Source organism: Emydura macquarii, unplaced genomic scaffold (assembly GCF_026122565.2).
Source record: "Emydura macquarii macquarii isolate MOO-44397 ecotype Brisbane River unplaced genomic scaffold, CSIRO-AGI_Emac_v2 contig_320, whole genome shotgun sequence".
Classification (NCBI taxonomy): Eukaryota; Metazoa; Chordata; order Testudines; family Chelidae; genus Emydura; species Emydura macquarii.
In genome coordinates, this window is record NW_027130457.1 from 517,157 (window position 1) to 538,389 (window position 21,233).

At 39.5% G+C, this 21,233-nt stretch overlaps 1 protein-coding gene and 1 long non-coding RNA gene across 23 annotated transcripts in view; both read left to right on the plus strand.

Annotated features, from left to right (window-relative positions):
- Nucleotides 1-21,233, plus strand: part of LOC137167385 (cadherin-10) — a 210,421-nt gene that overhangs the window by 55,124 nt on the left and 134,064 nt on the right. For 8 of the 22 annotated variants that reach the window (XM_067569540.1, XM_067569660.1, XM_067569623.1 and 5 more), the window contains 2 exons: nt 12,054-12,154; nt 13,463-13,583. In XM_067569540.1, the coding sequence (XP_067425641.1) occupies nt 12,054-12,154; nt 13,463-13,583 (222 nt within the window). Of the gene's footprint in view, nt 1-10,421; nt 10,656-10,692; nt 10,853-12,053; nt 12,155-13,462; nt 13,584-16,819; nt 16,961-21,233 lie in introns of those variants that run through there. The other 14 variants (XM_067569642.1, XM_067569547.1, XM_067569669.1 and 11 more) reach the window with 7 other exon arrangements.
- On the plus strand, nt 3,673-9,691 carry LOC137167498 (uncharacterized). The gene is made up of 2 exons (XR_010924121.1): nt 3,673-3,739; nt 8,996-9,691. It is a non-coding gene; the product is annotated as an uncharacterized lncRNA (long non-coding RNA).

Genomic DNA, 21,233 nt, shown 5'->3' on the forward strand with positions numbered 1-21,233 from the left:
TCCCATCAGCTCAAAGCTGAGGTTCAAAGGATCTGAGAAATCAAAAACAAATGGTGGGAGGACAAAGCAAAAAAAAATCCAAGCATTTGCTTATAGACGTGGCGATTTCTTTCTGTGAGATTCAGACCTATACAGACCGTGCTCATGTAGACTCCTACTGTTGAGATCTGAAGATGGGTTCATTTCCTTTAAGAAGGGTAACACCATCAAAGAGCACTGGAATGAACACTACCAAAGCTTCTAAATTTGTCACCCCTGTAGGACTCAGATATAACTAGATGAATGCCTACATGTTGTTGTGCAGTGGTTCTACCTCTGAGCCCTTTGCCATCCGAACAGGTGTAAAATAAGTTTGTGTGTTGGCACGTTCTTCATTTTCCTAACAACTATGAAAACACTAATCCTAGACCATCTGCCACAAGGCATTGGGATCCAATATTGGACTGACTGCAACCATATCCATATGTCCACTGCTAATCTCCTGTATCATTCACAGACGATATTTTGAGAAAATATTGGTCTTGCTGAAGGATGGACTTGTTTTAGGCAAGGACCAATGGAACACATCCATCCTTGTACTGCTGGATTGCTCAGCCAGGTTGAACGGTGCGATACCCTGAGATATTTTCACTCATTTTTCTCTGTGAAGCAGAAGATGAAGAACGGCAGACACTCCTTGATCTTGAAGGCTTTTTCCTGTTGAGTTTCACAAGGTTTATCTACCTAAAAATTAGCTCCCATTGTGATGCTGTGACCAAAGGAGCTAGTGGTATCCTGGGATGCCTAAATGGTCTTGACTAGGACTAGAGAGGTTATTTTACCTCTATATTTGGGACTGGTGTGACCGCTGCTGGAATTGTGTGGCCAGTTCTGATGCCCACAATTCAAAAAGAATGTTCATAAATTGGAGAGGTTTCAGAGAAGAGCCACAAGAATGTTTAAAGGATTAGAAAACATGCCTTATAGTGGTAGATTCAGAGAGGTCAAACTATTAAGCTTAAGAGAAGATTATAGGTGAGTCGATTTAGGATACAAGCATGGGGTGAAAATATTTAATAATTACAGAATCATAGAAATGTAGGGCTGGAAGGGACCTCAAAATCATCAAGTCCAGCCTCCTACACCGTGGTTCTTTATAATGGGCTCTTCAAGCTAACAGAGAAAGGGATAACACAATCCAATGGGTGGAAGTTGAAGCTAGACAAATTCAAAGTGGAAGTCAGGTGTACATTTTTAATAGTGAGAGTAATTAACCATTAGAACAATTTACCAAGGGTCATGGTGGATTTTTCATCACTTAAACATCCAAATCTTGATTTAAAAATTTTATCTAAAAGATATGCTCAAGGAATTATTTTAGCAAAAATTCTATGTCGTGTTATACAGCAGGTCAGATTAGATGATCACAGTGGTCCCTTCTGGCTGTGGAATCTAATCTGTCTTGCTCTCTTCTGTTGTGTTGTTCAGATTTTAAGCTTTTGAGGCATATATGTTTGTTCAGTATGTCCCAAGCTTACTTTAATCTTTAAGTACTAATGCAATGTAGATGTTAAATAACGACTAAGGCTAGCTTGTCCTTCTCAGCATTCACAAGGAGCTGCTCTGGGAGATAACCTGAGCCAGTCCCATTTCAAGATAGCTGTGTAAATTTTCCCCTGTATGACCCTGATTGCCCGTAACAGCTTTCTTCCATGGGAACTACTAGACACAATGGTGAGGCTTGTGAGCATGTGAGATTTCTCTGCAGCTGGACTCACCCCAGAAATACATCAGTTGATCACAAATCTTGCTGCCCTCAAAACACAATGTAAAACTCATTTATTTGATGTAGTTTCCCTAAATAAATATTTTAAATAAAACGTGGTGGTGGGTAGAGAGATGAAATCTATTTTAAGGCAGGTGGTGGTGGTGATGTTTACAGGGTGCCTATATCATGGTGAGGAGAGCGGGGGAGGGTTTTGTGTTTTTAACATTTTCTTATAATTTTTTTAAGTTTTCTATATTTTTCTCTTGGTAGTGGTGATGGATGGACTTCTGTTTACTGAGCAAATTGTGTGCATAGCTATGTAACTGAAGTGGTGATGTATGCAGCAGCAACCACTATATTCTTTCAGCTCTGAGGGAGAATGTTAGTGAGTCATTGAACCCTTGTGTGTTCATTCTCCCTCTTTCATGAAGACTTTGTTTAGTTTTTTGTTGTTGTTTTCCTTAAATCATCTGGACTGAGACACATTTTACTCTGTGTAATGGGGAAGGGGGTGGCAGAGCATCATTTTCTTTGGTGAACTTTAGCATTAACATGAAACTGCACGATTTTCTACTCCAATTCCTTCTCTCTTATGCCCCAGAGCTACTAAGTTTTTTTTATTTGAAAATGTGTGATCTAAATTTTGCTTTTTATACAAGTCTCTTCATATCCATCTACACAGTACATTAGGTGTTAAAAGTGACCTCTAAATAGGACTTCAACACTCCCCACTTCAAGATATTTTAAGCAGGTTGGGCAGTTAATTTTTTTTCTGTTTTTAATCTAAGAAATATCAGGAAATGTACGTTTGCTTTTTTCCCCTGTTTTTTCTAGAATACTTATTGGTCATCTGATATTAATGTATTTATTATTGTTTTATATCTTATCATTATTTATATTGATGTAGCGTTGAGAGCCCAATCATCTTCAGAGTCCTATTGAGCTAGGACTCTATAAATACACAGAGACATGGTTCCTTGCTTAAAGCATTCATAATCAAGTTTTGAGACATGATTCAACAATGAAAGTGTAATGAAGTAACTGAGTAGAGCGGCCCTTCCAGTCCATGTGGGGATTGTTAAACTGCTTAAGGCCCTGTGGCAAACCCTGGCCTCCCTGCCCCCCACATCTAAGAGGGCAGAAAGAAAATATTATGTACTTGCAAAAGGTTTGAATATCTCTATACCCACTCTGCGCTGGATCTCTGGTTGTCACAGCCACCAACAAAAGGGATAGATGGGAAAGTCAGCTCAATCCCTAAACATAAAGACACAGAGAGCCTCAAGTTGTTCGGTTGAAAAATGTATTCCACAGCCAGCCTGCATCTACGAGTGGGGAACCAACAGCTGCTGCTAGGTAGATACCACTTTAATATCTGGCAGTCATTTGACAAGTTCGTGGACTCATTGTCCCCCTCGTCCAAACAGGAGTTCAAGGCCATCTTAGAAGAGGGGAGATTGGTAGCCATGGCATCCCTGCAAGCGGCTTCTGATGCATCAGACTGCAACCAGGATGATGGCCTCAGCAATGTCAATGAGACAGGTATCATGGCTCCAATCCTTGGGTCTCCCATCAGAGGTCCAACAGTCTATCCAGGACCTCCCTTTCGATGGTGCGTCCCTCTTTGCTGAGCAGACAGACTCTAGACTGCATGGCATGAAGGACTCGAGGGCTACTTTTGAGGTCCCTCAGCTTTTCTACACCTTTTTCTTCTAGGAGGCACTTCAAGCCCCAGTATGAGTAGCTATCTGGGGCCACCCATGCAGAGACTCCTACAAGAAGAAAAATAAAGCCTGCAAGAAGCACCAGGGCTGCTCATCATCTGCCAGCCCTCAACCGGGCTCTAGCCACCATAATCTGGGCAGAAAGCAGGCCTTTTGAAGGTGTGCCCAAAAGTGACCTATCAGTTCTACCCATGGATCCAACCCTCCTTCTGTTTTCTTCTCATTTAGCCTGTTTCCTCACAGCCTGGGCTACCATAATATTGGACAGGTGGGTGCTCAGCACGGTGGCTATTGGTTAAACCCTCCAGTTTGCCTCACTCCCACCTTCCCACCCATCCTCCCCATCCCTCTTCAGGGACTCCTCTCATGAGTAGCTCCTAGAACAGGAGGTGCAAGAACTCTTGCTGGTGGGTGCAGTGGAAGAGGTTCCCCGAGGACTATGTGGTTGAGGTTTTTGCTCCCATTGCTTCTTGATTCCAAAGGTAAAGGGAGGACTGATGCCTATTCTGGACTTAAGATGCCTCAACAAGTACATCAGAGAACTGAAATTTCACATGGTCTCCCTAGCCACCATCATTCCCTCTCTGGATCCTGGTGACTGATATGCTGCTTTCGATCTAAAGGATGCCTACTTTCACATTATGATCTTCCCTGTCACAGGAGGTTCTTGAGGTTTATGGTAGGAGATGGCCAGCACCAGTTTGCGGTACTCACTTTTGGCTTCTCAGCTGCTCCAAGGGTTTTCACCAAGTGCATTCAGTGGCCTACCTCAGGAGGAGAGGAGTGTAGGTGTTCCCCTACCTGGACGACTGGCTCATCAGGTCAAGGTCTTAGGTTCAAGCCAACATCACAATCACCCTAAGTGTTTGTCAGATGCTGGGCCTCCTAATAAACTAACAGAAATCAGTATTAGTCCCTTTACAAATACTAGAATTTATCGGACAAATGCTGGACTCATCCAGGGCCAGAGGAAAGATACCGGGCAATGACAGATATTATAACCCACATTTTGACTTGTCCCCTCACAACAGTGAGGGTGGGCCTCAACCTCCTGGGCCACATGGCAGACTATACTTATGTGGTTCCTCAGGACAGACTGCATCTCACACCCCTCCACATGTGGTTGGCATCAGTGTATTCTCTTGTGCAGCACCACCTGGACAGGATACTCAGGGTCCCCCCCCAAAAAATAAATTGATGAAACTTTTAACAGTTTTCCTTCTAAGTATTTCTTAACTTAAATGCTTAAAAAAAGGATTTTTTTTAAAGTGTTAAAAATAACTGCACCTCTAAGTTAATCAGGTTTCACATGTATGGTATCTCTGATGTCCTCATTCTATCAATTCTCCAATCATCCATAGTTCTCCATGAAATATAGAATCATCAAAACTTGCATTTTTAATGTTAAAAAAATCGGCATAAAAACCCAAAGCAAAATAACCCTTAAACTTCCCCCTAAAAACACCTGGCAAGCCTTTTTAATAGATTAGAATGAGACCAAAAAAACCTCAACTTTTGGTGAATCACTTAACCAAAAAAAAAAAAAAAAAAGGTATTTAATGTGTTTTAAAATTCTGTTTTTTTAAGTAAAAATTACTCTTTTTGGGCACTTTTTATAAAAAAGGCAAATGACACAAAAATAAAATGTGAGATTTCTAGACTCTATTCGCTTTATGAAGGTTGTTGTGAATGGTAAAGGTTCTAAGAAGGGGGATAGACAGTACAGTCAACCTTGCTATGTGCTATTCTTACCCCCCTTCTCTCTCTTGAAATTCTTAGGTGAAAATATGGAAAGTATTTAATGTTAAGAGTTAATCTACATAAATAAAGAATTTGACATCAACACTATGATACATTAATTAGAAAATACTAGTTTAAATAACTTTTTTTCTAGTTGGTAAATGTATCATTTAAATCATTCTGACATTTTAAAATTGGCAGGAATACTTCATCTGATAGGTAAATGAAACATTGTAAGCTTGATCTGTTTCACATTAGGTCAATGAGAAGACTTGTGGCCATGAGCAGGTGTTTATATGCCTTTTTTATTGTACTTAACAGTTTGCATAGGATTGTTCCCCCACTCCTTTTCTTTGCTTTTTTCCCCCCTATGTATCAGGATGTAAACTTGACTTTTACTTTGCAGTATATTTATATAGACATGTATTTGGTTTTCTCATACATTTAATTAAACACAAGAAATTGCTGCTGCTGCTACTTTCTTTCTCCCACATGAATGCTTTTAAAGAACAAAATAAAAATATCCATGAATAATTTTACATTTAATTGAAAAGCACATTTACTTAGGAGTCCTTGCTTCTATATAAGTGCCATTGTCTCTTAGCTATGATCCCCTTTTATAGTGTAGAGAAAGCATTTATCTCAAATTTTCTTATTCTGTCTCCACTGTAACTGTTTGGATGGTGGAGAGAGGGCCAGATTCAGCTTTCATTTAAGTCACTGGAAATTCTGACACTGATTTCAGGGTGCACAAGTCTGAGTCCTGCTACAATCAGATTGTGTACTGAAGTGTATGCGTGCAATTCCCATTTAACGTAATGTGGTTTGGACACGTGTTTTAAGAGTGGAACTAGAACCAAATGACCAAATTTTCAAGTGCATATTACACCTGCTAATCTGTGCCCACAGTTTGTGTGTGTGTTGAAATCTGGAATACATATGTGGAAAAACAAATATTTGTGTGAAATGGACCATTTATATAGGTGTGACATTACCAGGGTAAAATCCAAGGTAATAAACAGCTTCTCACCCCTTCCCTGCAATCTTGGGTGCCTCACAATGCCTTACTTAAGTTGTTCCCATCGGTGTCTCTCACAAACTGACTTGCAGGATGAAAGCCACAGGCTGTGTCTCTGTGGAACTGCAGCCTGCCAGCCACGCTTGGATTACAATGTGGTTTTCACCAGTCTCAGTTATATTGCAGGGTGACTCCAACACACCCCTTGTCCCAGAATTCCTCCCAGAAATGATGTCCTGTACTGCCCAGCCCTCTCCTGGACAGTCCCAAATATATTATGTCTGTTATTTCTTAAAGGGAATAATGTACCATTTTATTATCATAAATAGTTTTTCAGACACTTCAATTTACACACTGGATTAGATTAAACAGTAGAACAAGTTTAACTATAAGAGAGATTTTAATTGAGTACAAGAAATGAGGCATAAAAGTCAGAAATGGTTACAAGAAAAATAAAGATAAAACATTTACTAATGCCTAACTTAACAAACTATATCAGATTCAAGCACAGTTTCTCACCACATGCTTTCAGTAACATTACTGACCAGCCTGTAGGTCAGGACACTGCCCCCAGAGTCCAACGAATGCTTCCTTTGTCACTTCAGATTCAGTGTACACTCACAAGGCTGTTAAGGGCTCCAGATGCTGAATCCCACATGCCTTTCATATGCTGGAGCTGGGAAGTGTTCAGGCCCTATGCCTGGCTTTGATCCTTTAAGGGTGCACTCAAGCTGCAGACCTTATTTCTGCCACCCCTTTTGGCAATGGGGATCCCTCTCATTCAATTCCCTAGGTCCTGAAATTAGTGCTGTCTTTCATAAGCCTCCCCAGCAGTTCTTGCACATAATCCAGAATGTCATCAAAGATATGAACTGTCTGGTTTATAGTTTACCTCTTCAGGGGCATGCAGGAGTGAATGTCCATAGAAATACAGACAGACTTTACTAAGGATTCTAAAACACTATTGTTTTTTACTTAACAACATAAGAAATACACAATCTCAACAAAATAATAAACACACCTGTATGCATTTCCACCATCTGTTCCCTCACCACTCTAGAGAGGCTTGTATTTTGAGCTGAGCCCTCTGAGAGATCCAGGTTCCTTCATCTGCAGCTCATGACTTCTCTTCTGAAATATGTAGCCTACTCTAATCCACCTAGCCATCTCCTGATCTTGCTTGATTTCAGTTAACAGAACCCCCATGCTACTAAATTTTGCTCTTCTCTTCTCTTCTCTCGTCTCCTGCCAAAAGTTTTCTCTTCTTGTCTCAGTGAGTATCTCCAGATTATATTTCCCCATACCAACAGCTAGATCTTTCATTCTGTTGCTGGTGGTTTTCTACTCCCATTTGATCCATCCCCTGCAAACAAACGGGAGGAAATAGCTTCTCCCAGCTCCAGCCAATCACCTTAGCATATCAATGCTTCAGTTATGTAGAGTTGTTAAGATTGATACCCAGTTGTCCCTTATCTAGTAGGTGCATGCTTCAGCCTGTGTCAGCAAGTGGTGGAATCCACATTTCCATAGAGGCAGTTCCTGATACTGCAATTTTATAATGACAACTTCATAACTCCAACAAGAATTCATAAGTTGTCCAGACGTATTTCCCAAATTGTCACACCCAAGTAGTCATGATTACCCGAAAAAGTTCCAGTTGAAAGTCTGTGTAGTTTATGTAGGTCTTAAACTATAAACCAAAACATTCAGCAATGGAAATAATAGAAAGGATCTAGCACCTGCTCTTGTATATACAACAACCACATCTTGGTCCACCTGAATGTATGAAGGATTTTACATGACTAAAAGTATGGTGCTTAACTGAGGCATCCTTATGTGTGTATATAATGTGGCTGTTTATGGTGGTTGTGGAAACTGTGACTTTGGATGTCCTGATTTACATGTGATTAAAAGATCAACTTCAGTACTGCTTAATGGTAGACTTCTTGCATTTGATCTTCTTCGTTAAAAAAGGTATAGGGAATGGCTGATTTACTGATTGTCCAGATGCACATGCTTTGATATGAATGTAGCATTTTGAGACTCTCAAACACACTTGGTGATCTCTTTGAAAATGGTCCATTGAGTGTGTAATTGTACATTCCTAAAAAATATCCTGGGGCCTCAAAAATGCATCAGGGCTTCAACATATCACTTACTGCATTCACTGACTGCACCTGTCCAAGCCACCCTGAGTGTGTGGAATCCGTCCTGAACTCTGATCTGCTAGACAGAAATTCCATTCACAAATAAGAGTGCCATTTATAGTCACACGCCATAAAATATCTGCCAGTTATCCTGCTGACCTGTTCCCATGTTTATGTAAATTGTGGATGACTTTTATAAGTGATGCTAAATCTAGAATGCCCCGTTGTTTTCATTATTTCACTCTCCCATCCCACAAAATAAAAAAATAATAAAAAACTCCTCTTTTCCCCATCATTACTTCTAAAGTGTATCTCTATGTAGTGGTTTAAGATACTAGGCCAATTTTGGAGTTTTTTACTCCGTCCTTAGTCTGGAAAACTCCCACTGATGTCAATCGGAGAGGTCAGTGCCACATTGTCTCCTCCATCTTAGAAGATATCTAAGAGGAGAAAGCAGGAGGTTTTCCAAATAATATTGGTTGAGTGGGAGATGGATTTTGATCTTGGTACTCCATGTGGCTCTTGGAAATCTGTGGGGAAAGGCGCTCCCCTTTATTCAAAGCCAGGAGAAAATTTACAAGGACAGTTCCTCTTCTGCTAATACTTTTCTCTCTTGCAGCCTAGCTCCTGATGGAGCCATTCTAACATCGGATGGTTCTTTGAACTGGAACCAGAGACTGGTAATGTGGCTCTGAGCTGTTTAACTTTACACACACAAATTCTGCCACAGAGCAGATGATACAGTCACAGAGAGTAGGTCCTTCCCTTCACCCGCTTCCAACCTCAGAAATCTGTGGAAGGGCACCTCCACATGAGCTGTTTCGGGACTGAGGTGGTGCTGTGTCACAGCAATGCCACTCATATTCTCTGCAATTTGGAAAACGAGAGATCTATGTTTGCAATGGTTCTTCTGCATGTGGACATCTAGATATAATCTAAGCCTGAATAAAGAACTCAAGATGTGTCCAATCCTACCCAGCTTTTTTCCATGAGGTGCAACTATGTAAATGCTATTTAAATTGCAGCATTTCTCTATATTGTTTAACTTTCACCAATTTTTAATTTTGCTGGTGGGAAAAATACTGTGCTTTCCGATTGGCTTTGTGTTTTCCTGAAAGTCATTCATGGTATTTTTTTTAGCTTGAAAAGTATGCTTGATTTTATTTCTTTCATTGTAAAAATGCAGCTTCTTTCAAATGTGAGCAATTGAACTGAAGCTAGTTTGCTGTTCCTTGTATCATGTGAGCCATCGCATTTGCCAAATACAAAAATAAAAAATGTATCTGGAAGAACACAGATTACATTTATCAAAGTAGGAGGGTTTCTTCATTTATTTATTCCTTGCTGTTCAATTGCATATGCATGTACATGCTTCTTTAAGTTCAAGGGGATGGCAATACACCACTTGTCTCTTCCTGAAGGGATGACATATTCACAGCGCTGTTTGTACAATACACTAGAATTTACAGCTATTCCAGCTGAAACACACTTCTAATTGAATCAAACCCTGTGAAAAATGGCACCCTGACACACAAAATGGGGATAATTAATTTACTTTAGAAGGGGATCAAACAATAGAATGTAGGAATTGGTTGTCCTATTTCAAATGATTAGAGAGGAGCTAAGGAAAGGAAAGATCAAGGAAAAGAGAGAGTGACATGGTATCATTGACATTGCAACTATTTAGGTCTCATTGACAAAGGTGCAAATCTACTCTTTGGACTGCTTCCTATAATCATTTACACCTGTAAATAAACTGTAAAAAAGTTAAAACCAACATTAACAGGAAAACAATAAACATGTTATCTAAGGGGCAGGGGGAAATAATGATAAACACCAAAAAGAGTCTGAGCAGTGCAGACGGAACAGTGCATCTTGGAGTATATTTTCTCATCAATACATGTGTGCATAAGGGCCGTTAAAATGTCATCTTTTTAACATCTAAATATCAAAAGGCTTATGTCCTGCTGCAGTTATATTAATCAAGCATTTGTTTTTAATTTATTGCATTTTTCTTGTTCATTATATTGCCATTACGACAGGGGTTTGAAAGACCTTTGCTTATGCTCTGTAATGACTTGTCCATAACGTTTTGTAGATAATTTTTTAATCATTTCAGAAATTCTTGACAAATCTACATTTACAGTGGAATTTGTTTATTGGTATCCTGCCTGACAGTTCCATTTTACTTATGTGTGGTCTTTTGGAAAGACACAAATGTATTGAAATTCTACATTTCATTTATACCATACCAGAGGGTGTCTGCAAGACAACTATAGGTAATTTCAACTTTTTATTATGCCCATGTTTGTTTAGAGCATCAGAACAGGTAAAGGCCTGGGAAGAAAAGGCACTGACTGAGGAGACTTGTACATAGCAGATCGGGCACTATACAGTGTGGAGTAATGAAAACAGGTGAAGTAGGGCGTACAGCATGCCTCGAAGACCTGTTTCTCCTTTTACATAAAAGGGGATTGTGAGTTTTTAACTAGAGAAGAAAAGGACATACAGGGATGGATCAAGAGGGGTGTTGGATTCATGGATCTGGATTCAGATTTTAGATTTTTCTACAGACTCGCTGTGTTGGATTAAAGGAATTATGATGAAGAATAGGTGGACATTGGAGGACAATATTAGGAGCTGCCCTGGGGCAACAGGGAATAGCATTGACCAGGCAGGAAGCCAAGAGTACTATGAGCACTATTGCAGGGGAAGCTGCCAGAGCATTTGGCTTTTAATGGGTTTCTTTGGGTTTCAATCTGGGCCCCATTTAATCTTAATCTCCCAGTGCCTGTATTCTGAAACATGCTGCACACTATTCAAACCCTGCTTTGAAGATGGTTACTAATTTCCTCATGGGCTCATCACTATAGTATCCTAGTGCTTCACAATCATTAATGAATTTATTTTCACAACTCCCTTGTGGAGTGAGGGGCTGGTATTATCCCCATTTCAGAGATGGAAAAATGAGGCACAGAAAGACTGTCAGAAGTATCCATTTATTTTGAGAATCCAAGCTGAGACACAGAGAACCTTATTTTCAGAGTACTTAGAATTCTTTAGCACTGTATAAATTCAAAACACTGCTCTCACTGCCTTGAGTTGCAGATGTGAGTTCTCAGCACTTTGTCAGACCTCAGAGTCTCAAATCAGACACCCAGAAAATGAGGCGCAAACAATTAGTGACCACCTGTGAAAAGTTTGGTTTGAGTGACTTGCCTAATATTACACAGGTACTCTGTGGTAGAGGCAAGGATAGAATCCAATTCTATCCAAGTGCTTTAACTGTGAGACTGTCCTTTCTTTTTCTGAAATGAATGAGCTATATGTCCTATAGATAAGTTTCCTTCATTACACATCCTTCATTACACATGATTCATCCTCAGAGAAGGTCCATACTGTGCACTGACTGAGGCAGGGTTCCTTGGAAAAAATAGTCTGTGATCATGTAATTTATGACTATATCATAATTCATACACAAAGGGAGCTGAGTTAAGGTAGCACAGGCCACCTCAATTGTCTTTTTCCTAAATTTTGAGAGCTTGACTTTGCAACCTGAACGTTCTTATAAAACAGTTATTTTGGGGAAGGGAGTCTGTCATTTTCTAGGTTTTTAAAAAGCTAACTGATAAAACAGAAATTTCATCATTTGATATCACATTCACCTGGTTCATCAGCAGGGTTGGAACCTTTAGATCCACTGCAAAGACTTCTGATTGAGTACGAGATTGTCATTCTCTGTGTGGATCAGCACGCAAGGAGGATCGTCAGTTTGCAAGTGAGTATCACAGATATTTGCTGACAGGAGGAATGGTGAGACTCAGGAATCCAATGTTGGTTCCATTCCATGGTCTAGTGGGCACAGACTTTTCTGCTCTTCCACAAGTATTACCCTTTCTGCCCAGTCTGCTCCCACTTGACATAATTCCAGTCTTGTCTCTTCGCTGGTTCCTTCTGCCATTCCTGTTCTCTTTCTCTATCCAGTCTCTACACTTCAAGCCTCTTTCTAGTCCCAGGCTTCTTGTTCAGCAAATGCTAGACTCTTCCCTCCCCATCTCCTCATCTGATCTGTGTCTCTCTCCCATTTAGCCTCCAGTTGCACTCCCCCACCTATATTTCCTATAACCAATGACTCCCTGCTCCTCATCCAATCTGTCTCTTCCCCCCCCTCAACCCCTTGTCCAGTCCCTTTGCCCAAGCAATGCCTGTTCTCCGTTCACATTGTTTCTTGTCAGATCTGCCTCTTTCCTCATTTCCTTCCCTCTGCCAAACTGGATTTCAGTCCCAGTCTCCCCCCAGCTCCTCATTTGACCTCAGTCTCCCACCGATCTGCTGACTCCCAGTCTCTAGCCAGTTGCTGTCCCACTCCTGGATCCCCGATCAGGTCCCAGTTTCCCCCCACCTAACTCCCAGTCCTGGTTTCCCTCTGCCTCCACGCATCAATCTACTCATTTCTAGTCCCCAGTGCTTAAAATGATGTGAAAAAAAGTGCAGGGGTCTCATTACCCCCACCTCCTCTCATCTTCCTGCCCAGCAATTCTGCCCCAGCTCAATCCTGTTCCCCTATCAGTTTTGCTGTCCTTTTCTCCCAGTATCACCTCTGCTTCTCCTTCAGCTTGTTGGCGTTCTTCAACCCTCTCTCCCAAGCCTGAAGGGAGGGTTTGCAGCAGTGTTCCCTCCACCCCCTTCCAGGAAGGTTGCTATGTAGTAGGGATAAGAGCAAAGAAGTCATCCTGTAGTTCAGAGGAGGGGGAGAGGAAGAGGAATGGAGCTCTCCTGAACTACTGGGCTCTTCTTGCTACCTTGCCTTCTGTGAGAATGATGTTGGGTTGCTGAGGGAGTGGGGAAAGGTCTACCTGCCTCCTGTAGCAACCCTGACTGGCAGTTCTCCTCCAGGGGGTGATAAGTTGGAAAAGAAGCCAATGAAAGGGGGTCTTTCCTCAAGGTGGTACTAAAAATGTATGCTTCTCAGTGACCCAGCTTGCTTAGAAATTTTATTTCATAGTGACCCATTGTGATCTAGGTCATTTAAAGCTTTGCTCTCCATTCCCCTCCACATTTGAGTCATGCCACTTTCTCTTTCCAGTTTCCTAGGCCCCACAGGGTGAGGATTCAGAATACAGGAGAGGGAGGTTCCCCACACTCCATTCAGGCGCCCAGATCCAGACCCAGCATGGCCCGCCCTGGCCAAGATCTACAGTTGCATAGTAAGTCTTGCTCAGTCCTGGGGAGGAGCATGCTCAGTGCACATGGAATCTTTGGGAAAAGTTGCTGCTAAATGCTAAGAAGTCTCAGCTGCATGTGTAGAAACAGCAGTTTTTCAAAGTCTTACGTAACTTGGCCAAATTTGGGTGGATTTTCTTGCGGCTAGCAAAAGGCACATCCCTGGCACAAAAGCCAAATTTTAAGTCCCTGCTCCAAAACATGGGAGTATTTAAAGCTTTCTCAAAGAAAAGATCTCCAGAATTTTTTAAAATGGGCAAAAAATGTATTTTCCCTAGCCTGGTTCTCAGAAACAGCTGACAAGGTTTGGCTGAAACTTACTAAAATAATTCAGTCTGAGACAGACACCAGCATGGGGAAGTTTGGCAAAGCTATAAGCTTCTGAAAACAAGCTTATAATGGGAAGCCAGGCAACCTTAAAATAGGTAATGATACCAGTGCTGCCTATAACATTGCTGTCTCTCTCACATGGTAGAAAGTAAACATTTTCCAGTATTTTCTTGGATTCCTAAGGGTATATAATTGTGCTATTTTAGATACCACTGTGTTGTCATTGTGGGTGAATGTTGACTTTTTAATGGTGACCATTATAAGAGAAATCAGAAGCTAGAAACCTATTAGAGCCTGTCTACACTTGACTGTTAATTCAGATTAAGGTTGGATGTGATAGCTTTTCCAGAATAAGAGGGCCTTGTTCCAGTTTATTTTAGTCCACTTTAATCCAAACTTAATTTTAATTAATGTAAACCAGAACAAGATACTCTAATTAGGGAATAGGAATCCTTTAAATCATTCTGTCCTTCCTGGTATTGTGAAAGAGTCTTTCTTTCTCCTCCTTTCTCTCTATGTTCATGTGTATATGTAAATGTATATATATGTACTGTGTGTGTGTAAATAGATCTGTTTATATAGACTGTCATTTCATTTCATAATGACTGCAACATATAATTAAGACAAAATGTAAAAATAAGAAGATAAAATTACTATAAACAGTTCATAACATAAGAATCTGTTGGATCATTATCCGAACAGCTATTCAGATTTGTAGAGCTATCTCACAGCAATATATGTTTAAAATTATTTGGTAACTCCCAGCATCTATTTCAATGTAGTTGTCACTTTAAGAGACTGTTCAGCTTGGTACTGTAGGGACCGCACCTGGACATGTTGCTTTTAGAAAGCAGAAGCAGAACATAGAAGCAGTTGGTCTAGCTGGAAAAGGCAATTATTGAGAGTACCAAATTCAACTCAGTCTGGGAGAAAGTTCATCAAACACAAGGGAATTTTATAATTCCTGCTTCATATGAATAAAGGGAAACACTGGGGTCGTTGGTATTGTTCTCTTGGTATTGGTGCCAGGGCCCAAGCATAATTTTTCGGGCCCAATACAAATTTGTAATATGGGCCCTCCTCCCATACCCATACCCCTCGGGGTTGCAGCCTGAGCCGGGCCACCCACGATCTAAGGACCCTGGTAAAGTATACCCTTCCCTCCCCCATGTGGGGGCCTCTGATTGGTGCAATACAGATTGCTGGGAAGTGTCACAGCCCTCCCCATGTTATAACATCCCATGTTGGAAGGAATGGGAAAGAACTTCATTCTCAGTCACTATATAAAGCAGGAACGGAAATGATTTACAAATGTTATGCATTGTGCTATATCCTTGGGGGGGGAGGGAATAGCTTTTCTGTTGTATTGTTTCATTCCTTCATGTCAATACATTTTGTCTATTTAACTTTTCAATGACCTTAGGACAGGAATTCTCAAACTCTATGCATTGCATGGGCCACATCTTACTAGATAGGCTTTCTCATGCACTGTCTCCCCTCCCATTGGTGATTGCACAGATCACCTCCTTTCCCTATTAGTGATCTCATTACAGTCCTGTGGCAACTGCAGCAATTGTTTACATACAAAAATAATAATGGGAAAGTACTAAATTTATTTCTTGCTGCCTTTTTAAATGCAATTTAGCAGCTGGAAACAGGAAAGAGGCCACATTGTGCTCTCTCTATCAGCACTCATGGACCACCCCCAACTGACCTGCAGTGGTCCATGGACCACCTGCAGTGGACACATTTTAATAGCAGCTGACTTAGGCATTATGAGGCTTCCATCCCTTTCTCTGAGGAGACTACTTTGTAATATAATACATTTCACTGCTAGGAAATCTTCCTTTGTGCTGCATCCCAAATCTGATACATCTGAACTTTTGGGGAGGGGTTTAGGCCTTTTTTACAACCAGAAAAATTCCCCCTTGGCATTGTTTGGATGGAGCAATACTGACATCCACTGACTTAATCTTAGGTGGATATTTGCTCTATCTTTCCTAACCAATGTTACACAATCCTCCACTATATCACAGAGAAAGGATTGGGCTTAATATGATCCAAGGAGGGATTGTGTTGAGTCCAATTTGTTGTATTAGGAAACATCAACTGTTACAGATTAAACCTGTGAAAAGGATTACCTCAGCAAAATGGGAAGCTACAACGTAATGATCCAAATAATAAGATACTAAACACAAGTGATGCAACTATTAACTTGAAGAAAATTTAAGGTTGGGGAGAGTGAATAGTAGTTTCGTAGCATCTTCTCGGGTGACCTTTGGAAACATTTTGTCATAATGATCATTAACAACTCTTTGGTTGCATCTCAGAGCTGGTTGTAATTTAACTTGGTATCTTTGTAAATTGTTTCGTTTTATTTATTTATTTATTTTTATTTTACTGACGTATTTAGTGGTGTGGCATGGTGATGCAGCAGGATCACTGATGATAGAGGAAAAGTAAATATATCTAATTAAGGAAAAAACGATTAAAAGAACTGGTCACGTGTTTACTGTTTATCACTGCAAATAGAGTAGATTAGGCTGATTACCTTGGACTTCAGACACAGAGAGTCTTCTATCAGGCGGGAGAGGGGGAGGCTTCAACAAAAAAGCTTTCCTTTCTCTGTGCCCTCCCACTGCATTCACTTGCAAATCACTGTGTGCTTGGGAAAGCCTGTGCTTTCCCAGTCTCTAACCTTCCCATGGCAAGTGCTGTGGCTCTGTCAGCAGAACCTCTCTCTCTCAGTGAGGGAGTTGAGGGTTTTTTTTTCTTTTTTTTTTTTTTTATTATTTTCTTAATCAGGAGCTTTGAATGAAAGCCAGTCAGTGAGAGCGCTCCCCGCCTTAGCATTGGTTCCCTGCTGTCCAGAGTTAAGCGATGCTGTGAGAAGAAGCTGAGTTATATTCAAGTAGGATCAGTCTTAGAAAATAACGGCAGCAAACAAACAAAAAAGGGAAGATAGTAAAGCAAATTCTCCGGTGTTGCTTTGGTTGCACACTACTACACTTACTCAGAAGCAGAATAAAAGGTAGGAACCTTTCATAATTGTATTTCTTGTGGTGGCTTTTTTGTTGTTGTTGAAGTACCAGCAGCACTGTATTTAATGTAATCCATAGAATTATTCTAATATATACAACTTTTATACATAGGACATATGAATGAAATGGAGATACATGTGTGTATGCCATACACAAAGTGAACTGCCTTTATACATATTCAGGATTGAACTGCATTTTGCAAAGCTTTTTTTTTCCCCAATAACCAGGCTAGGTTCTAAGCAGCAGTTTTGGTTTGTATTCAATTACTGCAAATTCAGTGGGTGGGGGGGAAATACTATTTGGACTTGAAAAGCATAGTGTTTCTTAACATTAGAACTATCATGAGCATAGCGTGCAACATACACATGCATGCCCACACTCTCCCTGATTCCTTATTATAAGTCTTTTTCTGATATTACACTATTGTATTTGGCTTTTCATTGAATTCATATTAAATATAATTACGGACAAAGCAAATTCTTCTTCAGGAAGCAAATCTTTGTGTTGAGATGGATGGCAAGATACATATAAGTAATACTTTGTGTATGTGTGTATACACACATTCATACAAAAGGAAAAGTGCACACACTTTTCCTATACAAGTATTTTACATTGTAATAAGATAAAAATGAAAGAAAAAAGGGAGAGAGAAAGAAGAAAATATATGTAATCAGCAGTTGTGAGCCTTTATTGTCACTGCTGCAATAAAATCCATATTTTATGTGTTAAATTAATGCAGCACAGTGCAAATCCAAATCGATGTTCCCAAAAAGTAACTGTTGATGGCATTGTCAGCGGCACTAGGTATTTGCAGTAGGCTAATACTGTACATGATACTAGTTGCAATCAGAAAAACGTAGCAGCCCTTTAGCATAAGAGAATGCATCTGCACGTGCAATCAGGGATAAACAGCAACTAGCATTTTAAAACTAACCTATCATCTTTGTTGTTTCCAGACAAATGGAGCTGTTTTCTATAATCTTCATCTTTCATTGCAGTAAAAACCTCCCTGTTATCCAACACTGCACATTATTACTTGCAAGGATACTGTGTGTGTGTGTGTGTGTATGAGTGAGTGAAAGAGAGAGAGAGAAGCAGCTCTCTAAAGAATGATCTGACTGTTCTTTATGACGACAGTAGACTTTATATGTACATGTTACCATTACCAGATTTTTTTTTACTTGGAAAATATTTCTGAATCTCAGACACTTGTTTAATATAGCATTTGCCAGGGATATTTTCATTTTAGTGCTAGTGTTCTTGAGAATTTCAGATGACTAGAACTTTTATGCTAATTGCATATTATTTGAATATAATGTTAATTTGTTGCTTTAAAGAAAGAGATAAGAGAATATGTGTGGGATAGGGCTGGGGAGAGAAAAGTTGAAAAGATAAGTTATTTTTTCCAGAGTAGAACAAGTAGCTCTATATAGAGTCAATGGGGCTGGCGCAGGGAGATAAATACTTCTTGTATCATAAGATGGTAATCTTTTATGTGCCTTGGGAATCCTCAAATTCAAACCCATTCTGGTAAATACCAATGTAGCTGACAAGCTCATTTGTGCAGCAGGTTTATTACACAATTTATATCCACCTTAAATCAGTGTTTTCTGTGGTTTTGAGTATCAGGACGTTATGTTTGAACTTAATTTTCTTTGATAGAATGTTGATGATAAAATAGATCATAGCGCACACTTTATGCTAGTTTTATTTTTGTAATGCTATCTCTGATTTTGCAGCTATAGGTGGCATAGGTAAATAGAACCTATTGCTTGCTTTACCCTCCTTTTAGGCTTGTAATACTGTCTGATTTTTGTAACTGTAAGTGGCATAGGAAAATATCAAGGACATATTGTAAATATAGATATTTATATGTCTGCATATAGATACTTAGACAACAGTTGTTTACAGCATTGGGGAGCAGTATTGTGGATTTTGCTTTGGAGTTGATGTGTATAGCTGTAGTAAGATTTTATATAATGAATGTTCGCAATGGACTAAAGCTCTCTTATGAAAGTGCAAAGTGATGAAAACAATACCATACAGTTCTAATAGAATCTAATATTGTGGTTATAGTCATCGTCCAAATATGAGCTTAGTTTAAAAAAAAATCATAACTTGTTTCATATTGTTATTCAAAGCTATATATTCCTATTAAAACAAATACTTAGAGAATGACATTACAAAACAGCTTAAATTGAAACAGTACATATTTTTCCATCTTTCTTCTTAAATAAGTCAATGTAAATGACAGAAAAGGTTACTTTGAAAATGATACCCACTGTGGGTTCTCAAAGTCATTTCCTCATCTCAACATGATTTCCCAAGGAAACAAATGACTGAAACGGTGTTTCTCAGCTGGGTGATTTCCATTCAAATTACTTATTTTCTTTGTCTTTTAACCAGATTTACAACCAGGTGGCAGGTGATAACATATTATCCTCTCAGAATTTTCCTACTTCATACCTTATCATGCCACTAGGTTGCAGCATTAGTGCATAGGGTAAGGTTAAGCATGATGTACTGCTGGACTGGCAGCAAAAAGAGGTGGGGTTTCTAACTTAATAATAAATGTTAATTTTTAATTGATTCAATATTAGCTGAAGTGTTGTCTGTAAGGTCTGAAGCCTCCTAATTAGACTTCATAATATGTCGGTGTTCATAAATATCAATGATGTGTTGGAATAGTCAGTTAGCTCCATAATTTGGGATGATGGACGGAAATGGAAGGAAAGATAGAAAGTCAAGCTGGCAAGTAGTACGGCAATAAAGAGGGGCTTGAGAAACATTGCAGGAACATCTTATCACTGTGGCTGCACTGAGCAATATATTTATTGCTCTCTATTATGAATTACTGCTTGTAGTAGAATAGATGCTAAAACGTTAATTAACATCATTTGTAATACAGGATGAATATCTAAAATAAGAGAGAATGAAGGAGCCTTTGTTTATTTTTAATTCCTCTCAAACAGACTATTTGGGTACCCCAAAGTCAAATAACATGAAAGGTAACATGAAAGGCTAATACCATACCATTGCATAAATATGTTGCAATGGTAAAATTGATTAAGCATCTTTAAACTTCACTGAATTGTGTATTGTCTATAGTTATTAAAAGAGAAGAAAGAGACTCAGAATGTGGTACAGTGAACACTTCATTAACAGTGTATAAAATATGCCTTAAGAAAAACCTAAGTCACCCTGCACCTTCCAGTATGGATTATTCACCAATAAGGACTATATTAGTGGTTCACCCTTTGACTAACCATGCTGCCTTTAATAAGATTAATTAACTCACCTTCAGTAGTTCCGCTTATAAAGATAATTTAAAATATGGCATTTTATGTACAAAAAACTGTTGCCAGATTTTTGGTAAAACTTTGATGTCAGTTTAATTTTTCCCCCTTGGAATTGGTATTCTCTTGATCTCTTTCTGCTGCCCTCAAAAAAATCCCTCTGGGGTGTGTTTTTGTATGTATTTTTTGTTTGTTTCCATCTCTGTGTAGATTTACCTCGTCTTCACTCTCAAATCCTTTGAATGATGACTTGCTTCAGTGGGTAGGGGTAGAGATTGAAACCTACTCTGCTACTGTGTTGGTTTCAGCAGTCAGAGTAGAGCATCCACTAGGCCACACTGGCACAGATGAAAATAAGCTAGACACAGACAGCTTTTGCTCCTGTGTGTATGTGGGGGAGCCAGAATGTGGCCCAATCCAGAGGACTACTGAGTTCATTAATTCTGTTTATTAGCTTATCAGTCTAATTTTTACTATGGGGATGGTCTGCCAGAAATGTTAGCTAGTATTTTTGTGTATTTCTTTACCAGCAGCCTTCTTGACTATTCAACATCAAAAATGGTTACTTTACACGAGAGGAGAGAAGAAACTTTATATGTTCTAAAGGGATTGCATTACGATAAATCGGGTACTATCTTTTCTTTATCTCTTAATTCACATTAGATATCCATTCCTTCCTTCTTTCTGGAAGCTACCATTATTGCTTTTTGCCTCCAGAAACTAGTATGAAATAGATGTCTGTGTCATTCTGTTGATAAAAGGGAAATGTGTGCTACAGGAGGCATAAACAGCACTAGAAGAATCTCTGAATCATTCTCCAGTTTGCACTATCATAAGCCATATGATTTTGGATCTGCTTCTGTACTCAAACTTACTAGATGGCAATGTTTAATCCTATCTTGGTATCAAGAGGCTGCACTGAGACAATATAGATATACTCTAAGGTAACATGGCAGGTGTCTGTTTT